General features: G+C 40.6%; 1 protein-coding gene across 3 annotated transcripts; it reads left to right on the plus strand.

Annotated features, from left to right (window-relative positions):
- The first annotated feature begins 8559 nt into the window (after window positions 1-8559).
- LOC119893931 (anoctamin-10-like) lies at window positions 8560-24793 on the plus strand. Of its 3 annotated transcripts, XM_038706343.1 has the most exons (17): window positions 8560-8686; window positions 8791-8852; window positions 9556-9629; window positions 10461-10729; window positions 11895-12068; window positions 13883-14020; window positions 17061-17177; window positions 17443-17559; window positions 17734-18066; window positions 18369-18551; window positions 18833-18888; window positions 18980-19054; window positions 19840-20004; window positions 20097-20288; window positions 20391-20528; window positions 21459-21575; window positions 21657-24793. In XM_038706343.1, the coding sequence occupies exons 4-17, from the start codon at window positions 10468-10470 to the stop codon at window positions 21678-21680; spliced, it is 2091 nt and encodes a 696-aa protein (XP_038562271.1). In that variant the 5' UTR covers window positions 8560-8686; window positions 8791-8852; window positions 9556-9629; window positions 10461-10467; the 3' UTR covers window positions 21681-24793. The 3 variants fall into 3 exon arrangements, with proteins under 3 accessions (XP_038562271.1, XP_038562272.1, XP_038562270.1); XM_038706344.1 differs by lacking the exon at window positions 9556-9629 and having other exon boundaries at window positions 8791-8885; XM_038706342.1 differs by lacking the exon at window positions 9556-9629.
- Window positions 24794-24843: the final 50 nt, after the last annotated feature.

The following is a 24843-nucleotide window of genomic DNA, read 5'->3' on the forward strand; positions in this document are numbered from 1 at the left end:
TTGCGTTGAGGTGATGCTTCATGTTGTTCTGTGCTGAGCTGCTACAAATATACAGTACCAACTCCTGTGTTGTGTAGACCCATACAGCAGAAAATTTTTAGATTCAGATTTATAGAGGGAAAGCTAAAGAGCTCTTGTAAATCACTTTGGCTGCAGTATGTACCTCAGTACTGTGTAAGGGGCAGACAGGACGGATTATTTGATGTTTGTGCAAATATAAATCATTTTGTGAAAGGGGTGGCTTGTAGTTAAGGAATCCACAGAAAATGATCATCCAACAGTGCAGTTCCACTCAGCTTAGCAGAGCATTCAAGCACATTGTTTTTGTCTTTTGGCCCACAACTTCACTCTCACCGCTCTCATCAACCTGTATTCAACTGTTGTCAGTAAAAAAGCTAAACCACTATATGCTACCTGCTCTGCACCAAGTTAGCATTTAGCTGGTGCACATAGTGGAGCATTTAACAGCAAAAGAAACTTTGTTTACCTCAGGAATTGGTAGAGACCAAAACAGAGCTAAAAGGAGAATGAATATCGGACCTACATTTGTCAGGTGGCCAGATACAAAACTCCAAATGAATGCTAATGTTACTTCACAGTGGATAAATAAGCAACTGTTTGGTAGTAAGTTAGTTAATATAAGATGTTAATGTTTTGTTTACAGCTTGTCCCCAAGTGGCCAAATAAATCACGTACTGCAGCTTTAATTTCAGAAAATCAGTAATATTGTCTATAGCTCCATCAAATGGAGGAAAACAGCTTAGATTGTAATTCTGTACTTAACCTTGCAGTCTATATTTTTAGTAAAAGTATGGTGACAGCTGGGTTTAGTGCTCAGTCGACTGACAGTGAAAAGTTTAACTGTTCTACAATAATGGGTTAAATATATGTATATTATGGTACTAAATCCACTTTCTTTGTGAACATGAATTGATATTTGTTTCTGATTGAGCTGTTGCGCTTGTTGCAAATGAGTGTAAATACTTGTTGTACACTGCCTTAAATGATCACTGTATGGTTACAGGACCATGTGACATCTGTAACATGAGATGAGTACAGCAAGCTATGCTGCTATGATTTGCTTTGCAATGAAAGTGTTGGGGAGCTACCAAAGAACTGCTATGTGCTTTACTATTAGACATTTATTATTTTTATATGTGTGCATTTCTTGCTTTACTCACTTGTGAGTTTGTTTAGAATGGCTGCTTGAGTTCACTGTGCTGCAACAAATAATTCACCTTCTAGGTACTGATCCTTTACATTCATACTACATGTGTTCTTTTACTGTTCACTCTTCACTGCTGGTAGATTTGACTTAATATAATGAATGAGCAGATGAATCCACTGGGGAAGTCCACCATTTCTTCCATACTTGCTTAACAGTAGTGTAGTGTTCACTATACAAGTTTTTGTTTTTAAGAGTTTGTAGGGTTTTTTTTTTTACAGTCACCAGGAGGCAGTATACACTTTCCATTTTATTCCAAGTGCAGCTTTTCACAAGCCCTGGTGGCTGCAGAGTGACTGATTCAATAAAGATGCAGATGGATGAGGCTTCCTCAAGGGACTGCATCTGTAGGTGTGCCCCCCTTACACTAATCACAATCACGCCTGTGTCCGTGCCTGCTCTGTTCTATAGTGTGATGAGTTTGAGATAAACTTTTAGACAATCTGGTCCCAGGGTCAGGATTTCAGATCAGAAACAGAGGTGATGTTTGCTGGTTTTCCTAAAATAAAGTCACAGAAGGAAACTAGTTGGTTGTCATGTCTGCTATTTATAGTTAGTGGGTGAAAGGAATCAGGTCATATTATGCTTCTGAAAAAATATAAAATGAAATTGTTGACTGTCTGCTTTACTCATCTTACTCATGAATGAGTTTTGAGTTCTTACTCAAGATAAGCTTTTAAGCTGAAACATTCCTGTGGATATTAAAAAACTGACTACAGATCAGTGTGAAACTTGAGTGTAGTATGTTCAGTTATTCAGTTAGACCAAAGCACCGGAAAAAGCACACGCAGTCGCAGACACAAACATGCGTACATACAAGAAGTCACTTCCTGGTTTGACATGTGCAGTTAATCCGTTTTTAACACTCTGCTGCCACCTGCTGAAGACAACAAAGTGATCCCCTTTTCTTTTAAATTCTTTCTGTGTGCTTCCTCCTGTACAGAATATGGTTCACAAATTTCTCACTGGTTGTATCTCTACAGGATTTGTTGGACTGGCGGAATGGATGAACCTGACTGTTATGACATTATCTCACAGGGATTTCATTGTGGTTATCTTGCCTTGGTAAAGCCTGCTTTACAGACTGGGCATGGAGTTTGAAAAATTTGACCAATTACCAGGCAGGGGACGTCAAATGAAAGAAACTATCAAGTTGCATTGTGGGAAGTGTCGGCTCCAGCATTTTTGAGTCTTGACCTATGATATTGACCAATACTAGAGGCTAAAAGTCAGGATATCTGGCTTTGCTTCAGTTTGAACCATTCTTTTATTGATTCTGTCATGCTAGTCCCCAAATTTTATGTAAGTATAATACTAAATCACTGGACTGTGAGCCTTTGATGCAACACAATTACTTACGTATTATGCATCACGTTTCTACTTTATGTCTAAATTTTATATGTGCAAGGGGTAATCTGTTTGTAATCTATTACTTATGAATATGCCTGGTCTGTTCTGTACCCTGGAGTGTCTTTGCTGCTGCTTTTTGCCTCAGGCTTTCCATGTATGCACATGGATGGAGGTGCTCTCCCCGCCTCATTGCTTTACACATAGCCACGTGGAAGGGCTGGGAGATCCCAGAACAGAACCATACCACTAAACTTAACTTACTACGGCACAAATATCAGTTTCTTTGATGTAAGTTGTCTTGACTATACAGTGGGTACGGAAAGTATTCAGACCCCTTTAAATTTTTCACTCTTTGTTTCATTGCAGCCATTTTAAAAAAATCAAAAAAGTTCATTTTATTTCTCAGTAATGTACACTCAGCACCCCATCTTGACAGAAAAAAACAAATGTAGAAATTTTAGCAAATTTATTAAAAAAGAAAAACTGAAATATCACATGGTCATAAGTATTCAGACCCTTTGCTCAGTATTTAGTAGAAGCACCCTTTTGATCGAATACAGCCATGAGTCGTTTTGGGAAAGATGCAACAAGTTTTTCACATCTGGATTTGGGTATCCTCTGCCATTCCTCCTTGCAGATCCTCTCCAGTTCTGTCAGGTTGGATGGTAAACGTTGGTGGACAGCCATTTTCAGGTCTCTCCAGAGATGCTCAGTTGGGTTTAAGTCAGGGCTCTGGCTGGGCCATTCAAGAACAGCCACGGAGTTGTTGTGAAGCCACTCCTTCGTTATTTTAGCGGTGCTTAGGGTCATTGTCTTGTTGGAAGGTAAACCTTCGGCCCAGTCTGAGGTCCAGAGCACTCTGGAAAAGGTTTTCGTCCAGGATATCCCTGTACTTGGCCGCATTCATCTTTCCCTCGATTGCAACCAGTCGTCCTGTCCCTGCAGCTGAAAACACCCCCACAGCATGATGCTGCCACCACCATGCTTCACTGTTGAGACTGTATTGGACAGGTGATGAGCAGTGCCTGGTTTTCTCCACACATACCGCTTAGAATTAAGGCCAAAACGTTCTATCTTGGTCTCATCAGACCAGAGGATCTTATTTATCACCATCTTGGAGTCCTTCAGGTGTTTTTTAGCAAACTCCATGCGGGCTTTCATGTGTCTTGCACTGAGGAGAGGCTTCCGTCGGGCCACTCTGCCATAAAGCCCCGACTGGTGGATTGCTGCAGTGATGGTTGACTTACTACAACTTTCTCCCATCTCCCGACTGCATCTCTGGAGCTCAGCCACAGTGACCTTTGGGTTCTTCTTTACCTCTCTCACCAAGGCTCTTCTCCCCCGATAGCTCAGTTTGGCCGGACGGCCAGCTCTAGGAAGGGTTCTGGTCGTCCCAAACGTCTTCCATTTGAGGATTATGGAGGCCACTGTGCTCTTAGGAACCTTAAGTGCAGCAGAAATTTTTTTGTAACCTTGGCCAGATCTGTGCCTTGCCACAATTCTGTCTCTGAGCTCTTCAGGCAGTTCCTTTGACCTCATGATTCTCATTTGCTCTGACATGCACTGTGAGCTGTAAGGTCTTATATAGACAGGTGTGTGGCTTTCCTAATCAAGTCCAATCAGTATAATCAAACACAGCTGGACTCAAATGAAGGTGTAGAACCATCTCAAGGATGATCAGAAGAAATAGACAGCACCTGAGTTAAATATGAGTGTCACAGCAAAGGGTCTGAATACTTATGACCATGTGATATTTCAGTTTTTCTTTTTTAATAAATTTGCTAAAATTTCTACATTTGTTTTTTTCTGTCAAGATGGGGTGCTGAGTGTACATTACTGAAAAATAAAATGAACTTTTTTGATTTTTCGAAAATGGCTGCAATGAAACAAAGAGTGAAAATTTAAAGGGGTCTGAATACTTTCCGTACCCACTGTAACTACCTATTTGTGGCATGCATAATTTTAAGACGCTCCTTTAAGTTTTTTTAAAGAGGGGATGATCCTAAAATTGCCTCCAGCACAAGCCAGTTCACAGGACAAAATTACATATATCACATGCAGGGGTCCAAAATCTGCTTCTGGAGAAAATCAGCCTTGGGAGACTTCTAGGGGTAGCCTATGAAAAAACATACCGTGGCAAACAGAAGCTAATGGTGCAAACTTACCCCCACAGATGTTACCAGGTACACAGAGGTAAAACAAAAAGACTTTGAGTAGCTGCTAACACAGCTAGCAGGTCACAGAGCCTTTACTAGCATCATGCTAATATTCTCACAATGACAATGCTAACTGTTATGGCAGAAAATTGTGTCCTCTTACATTTAGTCTTTTATGTATGTTCTTTCACTATTATTGTTATTATGTATTGTGTTTTATCCTTAACCTTTCCTCTCCTATACTACTTATGTTAGTCTGTCCACATTTACTAGAGTTTAGGTCAGAGCTGTGAGATTGTTTTGGTGCTTTCTCTCTCTTGGTGTTCCTCTCCTCTCCTGGGATGTTCATTCAATGCCGAGAGAGGATCTCTGTTCGCCAAAACATAGAAACCTAGCCTGTGTAAATGATGATGCATCCCTTTGCTCGGGGCCAGACGTTAGTGACTGTCTTAGGAGTCAGAACCTCTGGTCCAGCTGATTTGTGTTGTCTGTTTATTCTCTTTTGTTAAATAAATTCGTTGTAACTCAATTATTTGCTCAGCCCCTCACCAGGAATATAATTTCCACGACACTAACATCCTGGTGTTAAGCAGATATAATGTTTACCATGGTCACCATGTTAGTTTAGCATGTTAGCACGCTAACATTTGCTAACCTGCAGTAAGCCCAAAGTACAGCTGAGGCTGATGGAAATGACATTAGTTTTGAGTATTTGCCAAATATATCTGACAAATCAAAATTTTGACTTGACGAGTGCGCCATATGGAAAACTTAGGGATCACCAACATCGTTACAATTCACCTTGAGGGGAAAATAAATGGCTTAATGGAAATCCATCAAGTAGTTGTTGAGACAAGTCTGGACCAAAATGGTCAGTTGATCTGTCTACTCCTTTCATCCAGATTGGATGGATTTTGATGACATTTTATACAGACATTCATGGTCCCCACAGAGCTCACTGGTCACAGAACTGCTTGCAGGCTGTAGACTCTTGTTAGCTTGAGGCCACTTAATACAAAGAAGGGTCTTATTGGAGCATGCCTATGGTCTTGTTTACATCTGGAATCAACTTTGGTGATCCATTCACAAGTGGACAGCTCCAAGTACATCAGTTCACACCATAGACTGTGTAAGTTTCTGACATTAGAACGCGTCTCCACAATGTGCCTTGAGTGACCACTTGTGTTCGGATCTCACTTCCCCGCTCTATATGCAAATAAACATAAACATGATTTCCCATTGCACTGTTGTTTTTAACCTGAAATTGATTACTTTATTGTTTATCAGACCGTAAATGAGACAAGAATCAGGTTGGAAAAACAATAGACACTACCAGAGAGTGTTTCTGGTGGCTGCAACTTTATAACTTTATTCACTGATATTGGTGAAACTGCATCATAATTTATTGAGAAAATATTTTCAGGTTTTTACTTTGATGCCCTCCCGCTGCTCTGCCTCAACTCTCTGTCATTTATGGAGTTTCCTCATGGACAGATAGCTTTACTTGTTGCTAACCTAGGGTGACCAGACGTCCCCGTTGTGCACGGACGGTCCCCGGTTTTGGTGGCCTGTCCCCGTAGGCGGATGTCTAATATCCTTGTTTATATTTGGAACACAGAATGAAGCCTATAATTAACATGACTTACTGAGTTATATATAAAATAAAGACATGATCTCTTTTGCAATTATCCTTATGACTGTTATGACATTGTGTAACTTGCTGTGTACCAACCAATCCAGACCTTTTTACCTGTTGAAATACCTTTAAATGGCCAATACAACCCATTTAATGCAGTATTCCACTTGTCAGAAAGTGATTGCAGCTTCTACTTATGGACTGGAAGGTAGATTCTGCCTCAGAATTACTTGATTTCATTTATGAGGGTTAGGTTTTTGTGTTCAAAAGTGGTGGGGACATTTAAGGGCTCAGATTAGAGGTTGGACGAAACACTTAGGCCATGAGACATAATGATGCACAGCTTTGTGTCACAAGAACATGACAAGAATATATTATTATTATTATCCCCCAGAAGATTTTGAGCATTAAACACTTAATTTCCTGCATTCTGGAGACGTTTTCTGCACCATTTATGGTAGGAATGTCTTTAGGGACACCGTAAAATGGCCAAAACATCAAATAAAATGCAATATAACTGCTAGAAAGTGATTGCAGCGTCTACTTATTGACTGAAATGTTGTTTCTGCCTCAAAATGTCTTGATTTCATTTAGAAGAGTTAAATTTGACAGACTCTAACCAAAATCGTCCCCCTTTTTATTTCATATATAATAACATTATATTTTTTAATGACATACTGACCACCAAACCAAAAATGTCCCCAGTTTTCATTTCGGAAATCTGGTCACTTTATGCTAGCCGCTAACTCCTGCTAACTGTAGCTGCCGTTATGTAAGGATTACACTTTCCGGGTCCGTGACTATGTGAGGGTCTGCGTGACGAAAAAATCGTCATCAGAGGGGGTACGCATAGGCTATGTGCAGACGTCCACGTGCCTCACATTTTTATGAAGGTGTGGCCGACTACGCTACCAGGACACCAACCGATCTACTGCACATTTGGAACGAGTTCGCCAAGCTGACTCCAGAAAGTAGTATAAACAGAAGTTGTCCACACCCGTGGGGTTCTGGAGCTGTCGAGGCTTTAGTCTTTCAAGTCTTTTTTACTGTCTGCTTTGGCTTCAGACATCAATAAATGTAACTTTTTAACTTTTAATGCAATATAGCATGGCCTCATGAGCCATCCACTCTGTTGGATGGTACACACTTCAACAACTAATTCTATCGTAGTGGTACTAGACACGCAACATTTGTTCCAGGACAGAAACATGGAAATAAAACAATGGCCTAATGCACTAGCGGCTACAACTTGTTCAGTCATGTAGGTAAAATTTTGTGCCTGTTGAGATTTAAATTTTTTAACCTAGCTAAATAAATTATTTACTGCATGAAATTATGGAAACAATTATGAATTATGCATCATGAACACAGAGCATTTATGCAACAGCATGTTTTTGTGTTCATAAGAGTCCATTTTACATGTACACACTGGTGTTGCACAAATGAGTACGTACTTACGTTTATACAGAGGATGTCAGTTGAGTCGTGGTCCTGGAGTACTTGCCAGCATACGGTGCTAATATCGCCAGCCTGTCGATCCACTGAAACAACTTTGGCTTGCTTAGGTTTCAGCTGAGATCTGTTTAGAAGAAATTCAACTGAGCTGATGGGAATGGTATCTTAATTCAAATGGATTCATTTTCTCTCAGGGGACATGCACAAAACTCACACACTTCAGGCTTCACTGCGTGACCTGACCTCTGTCTCTCTCTTTTGAAAATATGTTTAAAATGCATCCAAAACAACAAATAATTTATGAGTTACTTCAATGGGAAATAAAAGAATGAAAGAACAGAAAACATTGAAAATTCCACAAAATGTATTTACAGATTTGATAGTGGCAAAGGAGGTGCTGGCTTCACTCAAATAGTTGCTAGTGTTCCAATTTGGGATGTCCCAAATTGCACAAATTAAGCACTGAGTATGTGGTACAGTCTACGTGTCAAACATTGGATTAGCTTGCATTGTTAGTTAAGGTCAACGGTATTCTAATCTGGTATGTCTGACGTGTTTTTAAAGCAGCAGATGGTTTGAGGCTTTAGTTAAACTGTAGTTACTCTGGTGCATCTTTAGGTGTGTGTTTTTAATACAGAGTAGCAGAGGCGGGTGGAGCAGTAGGACCCAGGGCTGCAGCAGCTGCAGGAAGGCAGAGAGCAGGCAGAAGGGAGGAGCCTGAATATAAACCAAACAACCCTCCACACCCTGCAGTCTCAGGAAGTTCCTCTGCATTCCTGCTATAAACACACACACACACACACACACACACACACACACACACACACAGACAGAATACTGAGAGGAACCACATACTGAGGCTGGGTGAGTATGTGCAGCGAGTGAGAGGGTGTTGTTCCTGGTTTCTTTTCAGGAAAAGTGAACAGATGTTGTTATCTTCGTGTTCATCTGTGCATGTGTTCAAACAGGAGTTTGGAGGAGGTATGCTGTAGGACTGGAGACCAGAACCTCATCATCAACACTCTGAAAGGTGTATTTCCTGACTCATCCTCTCTCTCCCGCTGTATGTCTTTCCCTCACTGTCACTTTCACTGTTTAAACATAACTCAATAACAATTAAGAGGGACGGTACCATTTGCAGTTATGTCGCTCTGTATCTGTGTCAGTCTTATCTTGTGTTTCATGAGTTTCTCTGTATGTCAGTGTAGCATCAAGCACAGTTGCAATGCAGTCAAAACAGAAGTTATTTTATCTGCTGTTAGTGCCGAAGTAACCACTGTTTCCTCTGGAGAAACTGAAACATTGAGTGTAAACTCATATTTGAAGGGTGCAGCAAAGTAACTGAAATGACAGCCGGAGTGCTAATGATAAAGTACAGTTTGCAAATTAATGGAAAATGATGCCTAACATTGCTGCATTTTCAGTCTCTCATGCAAATCTAAGGGCTCCATAACCAGTCTAATGATGTTTAATGTGCAAATGAAGTAAAGGAAAATGAAAACCATAATTGTCAATACCTGTCATACCTGCACCTTTTGCTAACAAAACTGTCATTCATAGCTTGAAGTTCTGACAGTGGCCTAATATCCTGTCCAGACTGACTGTGTCTCAAATCTTCAACAACATTTTCATCTTATTTCTTTTATATTGTAGCATTTACTCACAAAACACGTTTTTTTTTTTACTGTAGAGGTGAAGATTATATTAAACATATGTATATATTATATTGCCAGATTTGTTCAGCTTTTTGGACCACCATGAGTGTGAGACTGTTGTGAGGATGTACTAGGCAGAGCGGTACCTTAAGGTAAATGTTAACATCCTAACATGGTCAAAATTACCATGGTAACGTGTTGCTTGTGATGTAAATAATGTATCATGTTTACCATGGACAAAATCTTAGTTGAGCATGTTAGCATGCTAACATTTATTAATAAGCACTAAACACAAAGTACAGCTGATGGGAATGTCATCAGTTATTTGGTCATAAACCAAAATATTTGACAAAGTAAAAATTTGACCTGATGATGGCGCTAGATTAAAAGTTATTACAATTCATCCTGATCGAGATCCAATAGTTGTTGAGCTATCTGGTGGTGCTGCTAGAGGAAAAGTCATGGAAATTAATATAATCATTAGGATTTATCCTCTGGAAACCATGACTGTTCAACATTTTGTGCCAATCCGTCTAATAAATGCTGAGTAAAAACTTTGTAGATGTTAAGTCAGATCACCAAAGTCATTAGGATTTGTCTTCTGGAAAACCGTGAATGTCTGTACCAACTTTCATGGCAATCCAATAGTTGTCAAGATGTTTAACCTCCTGTTAATGCTAGAGCATAGACTGTAGGCTTTATCCTCTGGGAATCATGAATGTATGTATAAAAAAATAGTGGTTGAGATATTTTAATATGGACCAAAGTGGTGGACATACAGACTGACATTACCATTGCTAGACACGTGACAATGGCGTGGCTAAAAAAACAAAAAAACAAGCACTATTTAAATAGTGTAACAAGGAGGAAACCTCACAATTCTTTTTAGTTTCACAAAAGTTAGTGATGATGGAACAGTAAACAAAAGAGCTCAACAAGCACAACACAGCAAACTATAAACTCTTGTTAACATTTCTTCTCAGGCTCACCATGAGTAAGGCAGGTGGTGATGAAATTGGCGGTGGCAGCAGCAGTGAAGGAGCCCATCAGCCGGAGAGTCCCTCAGAGAAGGTCCTGAGCAAACTCAGTGCCACCACTTTGCCTATTGGACACGGCTGGACCAAAGTTAGTTGCCCCTGCTGTGTGTCGGAGCGGGTCGAGCCATTGGTTCTGGTGAAGCTCGGAGAGAAAGTTCGCCCTGAGACGAAAAGGTGGCTCATGAGACTGATTGGAGCTCCTCAGAAAGATGGAGGTGAGGACAGTGATAACAGTGATGATCTGCAGGAGTCCTGTATAGATCACTTATATGTCTTCACTGATTGCAGCCTTAAATCTTACAGATCAAACATTTATAAGCTTTTCTCTCTCTCATTATGGAAGTCTATTGCGCAGGAGAGGCATTGCGCAAGTCACCTTTACATTTCTATGGATACATTTTACATGTACACAGAAAAACACCAACAAATCCTTGTAGAGCAGAATTAACATTCAAAAGAGAGCACTCAAATGTTTTAATCATCTTAAATCCAGCCCACAACACAGCCTCCATTCCAAAGTCCTCCAAACCCAAGATCTGAGCCCAGAAGAGTCCACTATGTCAGATGGTGCTGAGACTGACTGCCCCCCTTAGACAGTGTCACAACAACACTGCTGTCCAAACAACAATCAGAGTAAACCAATCAAATGCAAATGTAAGGCTGACATAGTGATGTACTTCCTCCTACAATGTAAAACATTCACTGAAATAAGGAATATTTCAACTCTGTAATCTTAGATTTCAAAGAGCTAAATGAGCTCTCAAAAATTAAAAGTACTCCCGGGGGAAGGAGACATATCTTGCTGCCCAATACGTATCAGGATGGCACAACCTGAGGGACAGTGAGTGACACACACAAAATGTTGTAGTATTTAAATAGTTCTCAATTATTTATATTTGTATTCTCTTGCAAGGTTATGTTTTACAAAGAATATGGTCTAGACCTGCTCTACATACAAATGCTCAATTAGATAACTTACATGTTATGAATTGAAGCTATATAAATAAAATTGAGTTGAACTGAATATATATTTAATAGCACTGCTCTTCTGTTTATGTTTTTATTTCACGCAGGCTTTGGCATTATAAATTTTTGTTTCCCATATCTCTAAAGCCCAGTGAACTGAATCTCAACATAGCTAAGACAGAATTTATCACCCAATCATGCAGAATTGAGTCAAATCATGCAAAACTGACCTTACCTTTAACTCAAATCCCTACCCCTGCCTGGATGTTTAGATAATATATCACCTACTGAAAAAAAGTTTCATATTTAAAAGAAGCTTAATAGTTTAAGGATGAATTCTCATTTTTGAAGTCTGACACAATTTACAAAATAAGAGTTTCAATACTTCCTCTTTGCTGCACCGTCTCACCCCAGGTGCTGGATTACTGGCCCACCCGGGCAAGGATGCCAGTGGTAACATCATTGTGGTCTCCGCTCCACGCTGTACGTTACTTAGAGCCACTGAAGAGTTGGGACTATGTAAGACTTACCGCAACGAGGACATGGCAGCCTTCTCCTACAACGACAGAGACAACTTTAAAGATTCAGGTACTGCAGTGGACACACACAAACATATCAGTCAAAAAGTAATGTATTTATGTATGTATTGTAATAACTCAAATTAACAAACAAATGAACTAACTGGTGGGGTGTGCAAGTAGGAGAGACATTGGTCATGTCAGAAGTGTGTGGATGAGTGAGAATATGGCAAACCAAACAAAGGACAAAAGCTATGCAGTAGGCCCACTGAGAGAGAGTAAGACAATCCTTTATGCCTTTTAAGAAGCCCAGCCCATATTGACAGGTACGAGTAGGCGACCATCCCAGCTCCACCCATCAGCTAACTCCCAGGATCTGCAAAACAGCTTGTAGAGCAAGACAAACAGGCAGGCAGAGTGGGAGGGGTTGTCACGTTGTTGAAACAAAATATAAGAGAGGGTGTGTATGGTTAGGGTTAGCATTTCCACCACAAAGAGAATGTCTTAATGTTAACTTTACTAGTTGCTCTGTTTAAAGGCCTGTATCTGTTTGGGATGAAACAATTCCCACTTATTTCTTCAGTCTGTTTAGGTTTATCATTTTATTTTGTCCCTCTGATCTAACAGTAACACCCTGTTGCTAAGCTATAAAACGAATACCCAAACAGTCTTGTAGCTGCACACAATACAAAGTTCAGTTCAGTTGTGTTGTGTTTTCCATGGCTTTTGTTCAAAGCCCATAGCCCACTTGATTATACAAATAAAAACCGTTCACTTCAAATCACTTTTTTACCTTTTCTACTGGATTATCAGAAATGACATGGGCAGTATAAGAGTTGTTTTCATTTAAAAGGCAAACTGTAACTATAATCTGTGACAGAAATATGGAATTTGGATCACGTAATCACAAGTGTGCATTTAGTATAAGAGGGTCTCTGTTCAAAGACGGTCTCTGGCGTCATATGTGAATGTCCTTCTTGTCTGATGTCCATTGACTTATGGTCGATGAACTTTGACCTCTTTGATGCGGTAAGGAGTTTTCGTCTATTTTTTTGGTCAGACAGCTTCTGGTATTAATTCAGTCTCTTGTCCAGGGTCCTTACTATTTCACCGGTGTACTGCTGTCACTTTCACTAGAAACTCCCTTTGTACATGAAATAAGTGGTGTCAAAATACAATTATAACTATAGTATGATCTGACCTAAGTTAAAGTTGGTTCTGTCCTGCCAGCTGAGGTCCTGTAATAGCCACTTAATGGACGGATGTTGAATGGATGTTGAAGTGTCCTTGGGCAAAAATCTTTTGCTCAGAATAATCTTTTCTTTAACTCTTGAGAAAACACTAAGATCTCAATAGTATATCTTTTTGAGATCACTCCAATCTGAATTGTTGCTCCTAAAACCCCTTAGGAGAAAGGATGAGATGAAGTGAGATTGAGGTTTTGAGACTTGGGTAAGACAAATGGATACTGAATTGAGATTACAACAGGAGATTGGAAGTCACAGGTGAGATCTCATCATTGTATCTTTTTGAGATCACTCCAATCTGAATTGTTGCTCCTAAAACCCCTTAGGAGAAAGGATGAGGTGAAGAGAGATTGCTACCATGCTAAATATAGATGACACAGTAACATGGTGGCATGTATGATACTGAACATGTGCGTTGTAATTGTCAACATGTTAGCATGCTGATGTAAAATGTAGGTTAAAGCACCATTGTGCCTCAGCACTGCCTCACAGAGCTGCTAGCATGGCTGTAGACTGTCGGGCTTGTTCTTTTAAAAACTGTGTTTTCATTCTTGTGTGTGTTTACATCATGCATCACTGGCTACATGCATGTATCATTCTATCTGTGTCCATCTGTGTCTAATCATGTGTGTGATAGACAACATGGAGATGTTCCTGACCCTGGCGGAGCGGCAGTACATAGTGAAGTATGAGCTGGACGGTATGCGGGCACAGAGAGACCTGAGAGTACCAGGTCTGGCTGACAGCTACACACTGCAACACAGAGACAACATCTGTAAGTGCTCTTACTGTGTTTTCACATCAATATGAGTACGACAGGGTACACACACTGTAAAAACATCCATCGAGATAAATACTTCATTGTTGGATCTATGTGAAGACAACCTACCAGGGAATGGGAGGATTTCAGTTTTTTTTTTGCAATTTGTTACATTTTATAATTTCAATGAATGCCTCTGGACAAAGATGGAAACACAAACGCACACACGCACGCCGCATGCACACACGCACACACACACACACACACAAACAAATAACAACAGCTTAAGAATTTGTTAAAGAGGTCATATTATGCTTTCTGGTTTTTCCCTCTCCTTTATTGAGTTATATATCTTTTTTTGTGCATGTAATAGGTTTGCAAAGTGAAAAAACCCAAAGTCCGCCTTAAAGGGAGTTCCCATCTCCCACAGAAAACACTGCTCCTGAAGTGCCTGGAAACAGCTCGATTGTAGTCCAGTTTTTACTTTCTGCATCCCTATATGTAACATTTATCCAGTCTAGGTTGAGCAGCTGGCTTGTTGTCTGTGTTTTGAGAACATGTACGGCTAAACCAAAGCCATGGTTGCCAGCTGAAGCGGCTTTGTTTTGGATCACACTACCTAGCTTGTCAGGTCCTACTCTGTTTCTGATTGGCTAGTTCCTTACCTAGGTACTGCGCATGTGCAGCTCCCAAAAAGTATCTTATACAAGTGAGATGCTTCACTCGGTAGCTAAAACAGAGTCTTCTACACACATGGTGAAAAGAGGTGCTGCAGCCATGTGCATGACAAAGATATGGTATTTCTTGAAAATAAAACCTTGAAAGTCTGTTCTGGGACAACCCCTAAATAAAATAATGAACCTGAAAATTAACATAATATGACCTCTTTAAGACATTTTTTGCAGTGCACTTATCTCATCACATTATAAACTAGGGGTGCAAATCTTCACTGTTCTCACGATTCAATTTGATTTGATTACGAGTACGATTATCCTGTTGACGATTCAATTCGATATCACGATACATCAGGATGCGTCACCTCTAAGGGTGGGAATCTCTATGCAACTCACGATAATGATTATGAGGGCTATTGAGATTGTAAAACAATTAGGATGAAGATTTATTTTTTTCACTGTGTGACTACTTGGTACTTAAAAACAAAGTATTTGTAATGATTCAACTGGGTAGGAGTAATGACATGTAGCTAACGTTACATAGCGTAATTACATTATAACAGCATTATTACTGACCTCATTGCTGCTATTTTATTTCTATAGATTCAGGAATGGGTTGCCCCCACCGCGTTCACTCTGCATTAATAGAGCTGCTCTTTTTTTTGTCTCGTCTAGTGTAGTTACATGGTTGTGTTGTATTGTGTCTTTTCTTTAAGTGGATTATTGTGACCTTGTTTTGAGCACTAAAGACTTTGAGAAAGGGCATTTCGTTCATTTGTGTTCTTGGTATGTGTATGAATGACAATAAACAAACTTGTACTAACTTTCCTGCTCAGCTTCCAGACCGCAGTCTGAAGACGTGATTCTTGCTAGAGCTAACCGCCTTCACTTTTCCAGCGGTTGGAACACAACAGACAGACTGAATTAACGGACACACAAGCCATGTTTCCATCAGCGTTTTTTAATGCGCATTTTGAAGTATCGCATTAAAAAAGGTTGATGGAAATTCGAAATTTCGCAAAAAACATTTACGCTGGCTTGAGGTGATTTTTGCCTTTGTCGAAATGGGAGACACTTTTTCCAAATAAGTTCTGATGTAGCGAACTTGTAACTCACGACTGATCAGCTGTTTCTGCTGTCTGTATCTTGCCCGGTTGTGCAGAGTTCTGCACGCCTGCCGAGAATTTCATGCACCTCATGGCTGGTAACACTCATTTGTGCTGAGAAAAGAGGTGGATGCAAATCTCAGCAGGTAGCCTTCATCATCTGTTCTGCCGAATTATGCATTCACCTGTTAAAGGTCCTATTCAGATACTTTGCTCTGCACACTGATCAAACAAGGTTATCACAGCATATTTTTGCTGAATCTCAATGAATGATAGGCCTACTTCAGCTGCGTGTAATAAAATATTAATGACTCTAAACGTTAACAAAATACATACTTTGAATCATTAATCACCATTGATCCCCACAAAGGATATTATAGCGTTTAAAAGCATTATTTGGCGGTGCATGCAAAACTCTGCATAACACCGGATATTCCCATAAGGTGCGGAGACATGGCTGGTAGCAACTTGCCCGCTTGAAACACATTCTTGAGGACCTCTCTCTGTTTTTCTAAGAAAAATGGCCCTCAGGTTCATGCGACTGGTTTTGTTTCTGGTTTGGAACCCAAACGTCTTGTTTATTACAGCCATGTCTAACGTCAACAACTAATGTAACTACTGCCGCAGCCTGTTTTAGTTGCTCCAAACCAGCTGATGGAAACGCACCCATTTTGCAATTTTATTTCTTCATTTTAGCAACATTTCAAAAGTACGCTTAAAATTCACATGACAATTGGATGGAAACATGGCTACTGTGACCTACACTGTACATTTACTGACAGACTGAAAGTTACTGCTAATCTTTTTCTCTGCCCCTCTCACTTTCACCGTCACTTTCTCCAGCCTGTCACGTAGATGTCCTTTGATGAATGAGGAGAGGACCCTATCCAAGCAATACTGTTGGGTGAAAATCATAAGTTGCGCGATTAGGGGGGACCCGCTTCTGTTATGTGCACACCACAGACAGTCTGGTGCTGCCTTTTTCGTTCTGTCAACATTACATTATCAATTAACATTCTGAAAATCGATTTCTGAAATTTGGGAATTGATAGAGAACCGTACAAGAATCAAATTTTCCCTACCCTTATTTTAGACTCCGATCCAGTATCCATATTTTTCAGCCTTATTGTACTGGATGTATGTAAATGTAAATGTGTGGATTAGTTGTTGTGTAATTGAAAAAAACTGTCCCCCTTTCACCAGTGCCATGTTCTTAAGTCTCTCTGGGTTGGAGAATAGCTTTGATGTCACATGTGTAACGCTGTGTTGTTGCAGGGCAGAAGCTTGGGTCAGCTGGTGTTATTGTGGACATGTTTCCCCTCCACATCCCAGGCAAACTGAAGGATCTCAGTAAAGCCTGGTACTCTGGGAATCAGCTGGCTCAGCCACTGGGTAAGAAATGCAACACACACACACACACACACACACACACACACACACACACACACACACACACACATACGCACTACCACATAACTGCTTGTACACACAGACACTAATGCAACTATGGTCACAGTTTTTCATGCATGTGTCACCCCTGTGGGGAGTTAGACTTTACAATAGATGGCTGTGTGGGCAACCTTCTATTTTCTGCCTGTAAGACAAGTGAACAGTGTATGCACTTACACCAGAAACCTTTGTGTACATCTTCATCCAGATTCAGTCAATGGGTATTTTGGAAGCTCTGTGGCTTTCTACTTCAGCTTCCTTGATTTCTACACCTGGTCTCTGCTCCCACCAGCGATACTGGGCCTGTCCATCACATACTTTTCAGGTAGGTGTGCAGATTTATCATTAGTTTTTGTTACATATACCATGTAAGCTGAGCATCAATCCATCAAAATTAAAACATGTTGCACAATTCCAGTATGCTACGCTCAAATGTTCTTGGCTTTATTTACTTCTGGTAGACAGTAGTAGTGCACTAAGTTCTTCTTGCCCATCACAGGCGAGGTTCAGAAGGACATGGAGTCGGTCTCTGGCTCAGGAGTCACAAGGGTTGAAGATGAATCAGCAGTTGTCAGCGGCCACATGATCCAGGCAGTGTTCAGCATTCTCTGGTCCACGATTTTTATGGAGCTGTGGAAGCGTCGGAGCGCCTCGCTGTCCTACCGCTGGGGGACCCTGAACCTCGCAGAGCGCTTCGCAGAGCCCCGGCCCGGTTTCCATGGCGAGGTCGGGGTCAACCCTGTGACAGGTCGTGTGGAGCCGCTCTTTCCTGAATGGCAGAGGGACCTGCGTATGGCACTGGTGTCAGTCCCAGTGGTGGGGCTGTGCTTAGGTAGAACTTGAATTTTAAAGTTGAATTGAATGAATTCATCAGTGCATGTTACTGAGCTGAAAGGTACCATGATATTCATTAGTTGCTTAATCAACAACTCAAGTAAAATAAGTATAAGAGATGTTTTCCAAAGTCTGCTAACGATAAAACATCATGTAAAGGCCAGCTGCTGACGAAGTGATACAGAAGTTTGTGAAACATGTGAAAGCACTTAGACACAAAGGATGCTCTGCCAATCAAAATTTCAAAACCAGCCTTGCCTTCAGCCTCATGTCTCGTGTCTGTTATGACTCCTCCTGCAGGGTTGGTGGCACTGGGTATGCTTTGTTTCTACTGGGGGGAGGCCCAGGTGCAACAGCTACACAAAGACTGGGACTCCCTGTTGTCTCAGACTTTGCTCTACTTGCCATCAATGCTTCACATTGTCTATACAAACATGTTGGCGACTGCTTACAGGAAGGTGGCACAGTCTCTGACTGAATATGGTGAGTTAGAAAGAATGGATGCCATAGGGAGAATAAAAATCATACATGTATGAATACAGAGGCAATAATATTTGTCTGATACTAATGATGGTAAGCAATGAAGGATATGTGGCAAAGACTCAGTCATGTTAGGGGAACGGCTTATGGGAGGGAGACAGGGACACAAAGAGAAAAAGAGAAAGTAAAATAGTCATTTGGTCAATCAGGCTATGCAACCTTACCAACAGTACTGTTCATAATGCTTATGATTAGCAATTAATTAAGCTTATATTTCCCTTTAGAGAACCACAGAGAGGAGTCTGCCTTCGAGAACCATCTGACAGCCAAAGTCTTAGTGGTCAGTTCCTCCTCTCCTCTCCAACCATGAGTTCTTACATCTTCTTAACCCAGCAGACACTTTTACCAGGCTCTTTTCTTTCTTCCGCCAGTTCACCTTCTTCAACTACTTTGCAGTGCTCTTCCACATCGCCTTCTTCAAGCAGGATGTGCCTTTGCTTCGAAAGGTAACAGTTTATCTGTTCCACTCCTTTGAAAAAACAGTAATTTTACCATGCAGATCATATTAAAACACACCTAAGTCAAACTCAACAGAAACTATGAAACTCAGGAAAACCGCCTTTGTTGGCATTTTCACTATTCCAGCAATTACCAACTCTGGTTCTTTTGTTGAAATAAACCCTTAATTCAATGTGTTAGATGAGAAAAGAAACTGCTGTTATATCGCTCCCACTCACAGGGACTAACCTACATGCATGGCCAGACCGGCTGTATAAAAAAAGCTGAGAGAAGCTGGAATAACAACACAGGCAGAGGGAGTTTAACACCATTCCCTGCTCAGAAACCCATTACTCCACTATATCTTTACATCCCAAATATTTATTTGCTGCTATAATAATGTTCATCCCGCGACCCTGTACTCAGGATAAGCGGTTGACGATGGATGGATGGATAATGTTCAGAATCTCATACACAGAGCCTTTAGGAGCTATTATTTGACCTACAACAACTTGTACAGTTGTGTCAATGTTGTTCACACTTTTATTCAATTTTCTGTCCCTAGGTAGCTAGCTAGCTATGTAGGAAAATGATATTGCCACTTTTAATTCAACCTACAAAGCTTTGATTGGTCAATTGTTTCTCGAACCAGTGGAAACAGCTCTCAGAAAGCACAACAATAGGAAGAGATATGGTCAGCAATTCAGAGGTCTGGAACCAGAAAAGAGCAGTACTTCTCACAGGACATAAAAAGGCTTCTGAGTGACATTAAATTCTCTTTCTCTGTCTAAAGCGTCTAGCATCATTGCTGATAGTGACACAGCTGGTCAACCAGTTCACAGAGGTGGTCATACCCTACATGGTGGATCGGTTCATCAGTGCCCCCTATAGGACAGAGAGTGAGGACGATCCAGAGGAGGACAAATTTAGGAACCAGAGCAACCTACCTGCTTTCCCTGTGAGTGTGCAATATTTAGAAAAGGTGCATATCAAAACAGGTACTAGAATACACTCTGGCTGCGTATGACACAGCATCTTGTTTTTTCACAGGGCCTGTTTGCAGAGTACATCGAGCTCCTGGTGCAGTTTGGGTATTTGAGTCTTTTCTCCTGCGTGTATCCTCTGACGGCTTTGCTGCTGCTCATCAATAACGTAACGGAGATCCGAACGGACGCCTACAAGATCTGCAAACTCTTCCGCAAGCCCTTCTCCCCCCCTGTAGCTAACATGGGCGTGTGGCAGGTCTGCAGAAAGTTACAACGCACAATAGAAGTCAGACGCACAAAGTATGTCACACTCAGCCAGTTATGAATTAACAACTCATGTGATTGTGTTGTGTTGCAGATCGCATTCGAGGTCCTGAGTTTTGCCTCTGTTGTGACCAACTGCTGGCTAATGCTTCTCTCACCACAGTTACAAGAGCTGTTTCAGGGGGTCAGGATGAGCAGCACAAACATTCTGCTGTTGGCTGTTTTAGTGGAGGTAAGGAGGTGGAAGGAGAGGTCACATCCAAATGTAGAATGGGCATTTTCTAAAGAAAATGCACACGAGAGCTGCCAGCTGTTAGCTGTTAGCTGTGGTGCAGCTCCGTCAGCAATTTAAATCCTGTGCCACTACCCACAGGTATAAGAATCTACCACTTGCCACAGATTCAGCAAACATGTCTGTTCAGGTTTCTTCCATTTTGTTAATATGCCCTGAACAGAATTAAAGCCCTAAACCTTTGGATCTAAGACCTTAACCACCAGCCTATGAAGACATACTGTAAGCATAACTTTAATTAGTTAATCAGATGTGTTCAATACACATAAAATGCCCGTATCTCACCAATAGAGGGCACTCAATGACCACAAATGCCTGGCACACCATTGTTATTCTTGTAAATATTTTCTGTGACATCTAGTGCACTGTTGCAGAAGAAAATGAAGACACAGATAGCAACTAATCTTATGAAAGACTTATTTCCATGTAAACAATGATTGCATGTAGAAAGACTGACAATATGCAAATTTTAAAGCAAAAGTTCAAAGCTGTGACCCCTATCAGCTGAGGAGGGAATTGAACCTGTGTCTGGCACCATACATACTGCTTTGAAGACTGATGTTCTACCAACGGAGCTATTGAACTACACTTCTTTCAAGGGATACAATTTGATGTTTTGTTGATAGAAGTGGACCTGCCTTAAAGTAAGCTGTAAGCTTTTAAAGTAGAGTATGTTGGACGAAAGTTGAGATTCTGCTCTCACAGAAACCCATTCATTTTAAAATGCTTAAAAATATTAATATAAAATCAACTGTTACAGATATCAGCAATAAAAGTAATAGCATGCATCTCATGAAGATGTATAGCTCTCACAATAATAATTACATCTGTGTGTTCCTCTGACATCTTTACATCTTTGTGTGCTTGCAGCATGTGCTGATCTTGGTTAAGGTAATTTTGGCATTACTGATCCCTGATGAGCCGAACTGGATCCGAAAAAAGAGAGAGCGTATTGAGTACACATCCATGCAGGCCTTGAGACAGCAGGTGAACCCCCAGACATTTCATTATTCAACATTTCAGTGTTGTCCTTCATCTGTGTGACAACGTTTCTTTCTCCTCCTCTAGAGGCAGCATTCTGAAGAGTCCTGATGCGTTAAGGGTGATGTTTTATGTTGCCCTGTGCTGAGCTGCTACAACCACAAGATACATTATCAACCTCATGGCCGGGCCACACTACCTGAACCTCTTGCTTTGCATTTCGGTGTCCATGTTAACAGGTTAGAGCAGCCACAAAGCAATTGAGTGGTGGAACATATAAATTTCAATGTGTGTTTCATTTAAGTGTAACGTTAACGCGTTAGGAAGATCGCCTGTGCACACCTACACTTGATGGCATAAGCACATATATGCCACACCAATACTACAACTGACATAACAAAATTAACTTAGTCTTGTGTAGGAGCAGGTGTATGAAGGAGACGTCTGGTTACCAACAGGGTGCAAACTACAGTGGAGTCAGGAAAAGCAAGCTCCCCTAAAAACATGATTAGGAAATTTTGGGGGGGGTCACTGAAATATTGACAAAATGCGATTTTTACCATTCATTTCCATTTTTCTGTATCTTCATCATCACTGATCATGCGTAAAATTAGGCTATCGATTTATGATTCATGCATGAGAGTGATTTATCAGTAATTCACTCAAATGAAGATGCTGGCATGCATGCTATTCTGTCATCACCACTGAAGCGTGGTGTTGCAGTATCATAAACGGTCACCCACTTTAACTCAAACATCAGAAATAAATGAACTTTCTTAGTCCCACTCAGTCTGCGCTCCAAATCGCCATGATTTGTTTAAGATAATGCACCAGGTGAAATGCTGGAAAAGCATTACCCTTAGGCAAGCGCCTGTCCAACAATGTACCAACCCCCACCCCCAGCAATGCCACATGTGCCTATACATGTAACAAAAAATTTTTGAATTTAGAAGTGTTAGCTGTAGTGTCAGGCCTTGCTCGATAGTGCAGCACACTTGACCATTTTAGCTTCGATCAACACCTGCTCCTACACCTAACTAGGTTAATTGGGTAAGTGGAGTACAAGGCTAAGGTTAAGTTAGGATTTGAGGTACTGGTGTACACGAGTATTGTTATGTTACACCTCTCATATCGCACACGGCCGCAGCTACTCTTCATTTAGTATCAGAGTCTTCCCAGTTGTTTCCACCTTCTGTATCCGTTTCAGATTTAAAGCCCTCTAGTGTTTCTCTGGACAGAATCCATTCACTTGTTAACAAGGCTTTCATTGTATTGTATTTATGAAAGGCAAACTCTATGTAGAAACATAAGGCTGGCAGTATCAGCACCGCAGCAGCAATGCTGTCTGTGTGGACACCACACGTGCGTGAGCCGCAGCAGCTCAGCAAGGTAACAGTCATGCACAGGTAATGGTAGGCAGTGTGGCCCAAGCATTAGTGTTGTGTGGGATCTCTAGCAGGGTCCACAATGCATACTGCTGTGCCCCTAATACTCCCCCTTTATACTTTTGAAGCGTTCTGCTGCTTTTACTAATAAGCATGGTGCTTCTGTATGCAAGGGTATCCCCCATAAAATTTTTAGCCTTTAACACTTCATTTTCTGTATGCTGGTGAACTTTTCTGTACCAATTTCTGCCTTTTCAACTTGTTGAAAGTCTTTATTTATGTAAAGGGAAAATTTAGGTGGCAGGTGACAATTCAAAATATAGAAATGTAATGGAATATCCTTTTGGTTTATGTTATTCTCTCACTTATTGTATACCAAATACATTAACTAGACACTGACAGACAACAGTGGTTATATTGGATTTTATTGATCCAAATTGTTGCTAGGAACAGTTCACTAGTTGCTGGAAATTGGTAGGATCATGTCCATCCCTACCTAATTCTACACCCTTGCTGAAATGTGCACCATTTGAAATGCACAGATTATATATAACATGTACACTGCAAGTGCAAAACTAAAATGTGTTTTTCCACAATATTACACAGCGAATGGAATGTAATGGTTATGTGTACAGATACCCTTTTAAAAGGTTATGTTATGATACACAGTGTTGATTCAAATGTAATGAGGGGAACTCTTGTAAAATCACTACAGCTACAGTGCCAGTCAGTACTTAGTAAGGGACAGACAGGACAGATTATTTGACGTTACTGGCCGAGGCAGAAATGTATGACAGAATCACAGCCTTATCTAGCACAGCTTTATTTCCAGAAAATCATCCATTTGTCTATGGCTCAATCAAATTGAGAAAAACAGATAGATTGTAATCCTGTACTTAAATTTGCACTTGTAGTTTCAATGCTCAGCTTACAGTGAAAAGAGTGACACGTTATAGAGGCATGTGAAGAATTTTACAGTGGACTATTAACTGTTCTACAATAATGGATTTATCATCTGTGTGTGTACTAAATTCACTTTCTTATTTGAATTAATTAGTTGAGTCATTTGTAGAAAATGGTGCACTTATACTTTCCATTGATGACCCTGTCCTCTCCTTAAATAATCACTTTAGGGTTATAAGACCATATGACACCTGTAACACGAGATGAGTACAGTAAACTATGTGCCAAGATTTGTTTTTCAATGAAAGTTTTGGGGAGCTACCAAAGAACTGCTGTGTGCTTTGCTATTAGAAATGTATTATTTTTATATGTGTGGGTTTCATTCTCTACTCACTTGTGAGTTTGTTGTGTGTCTCTAAGAATGATTGCTTGAGTTTACCTGGCTGCAACAGCTAATTCACCTTATAGGTACTGATACGTCATACATTTATACGAGTGTTATATTTCACTGTTCACTCTTCACTGCTGGCAGATTTGACTTAATTTAATAAATGTGCAGATGAATCCACCGGGGACGTCCACCATTTCATCCATACTTGCTTAACAGTGTATTGTTTACTACTGTATATGTAATTGTTATGAAGAGTTAGAATTTTTTCCAGCCACCAGAAGGCACTATATGCTGTCCATTTTATTCCATGTGCAGCAAGCCCTGGTGGCTGCAGAAGGACTGATTCAATAAAGATGCAGATGGATGGTGAGGCTTCCTCAAGTTACTGCATCTGTAGGTGTGCACACTTGACAATAATCATAAACCTGTGTGTGTGTGCTCTGTTCTGAAGCGCTGTGATGAGTTAGTAAAGATAAACTTCACGTCAGAAACACAGGTGACGATGTTTGCTGGCTGTCCTGCAATAAAGTCACAGAAAGAAACTGTCTGGTTGTCATGTCTTCTGTTTATACTTATTTGAGTATTTTTATTTAAT

Source organism: Micropterus salmoides, unplaced genomic scaffold (assembly GCF_014851395.1).
Source record: "Micropterus salmoides isolate LMB-PRFRI ecotype aquatic unplaced genomic scaffold, ASM1485139v1 Ms_hic_scaffold_8, whole genome shotgun sequence".
In the NCBI taxonomy this organism is placed as follows: Eukaryota; Metazoa; Chordata; class Actinopteri; order Centrarchiformes; family Centrarchidae; genus Micropterus; species Micropterus salmoides.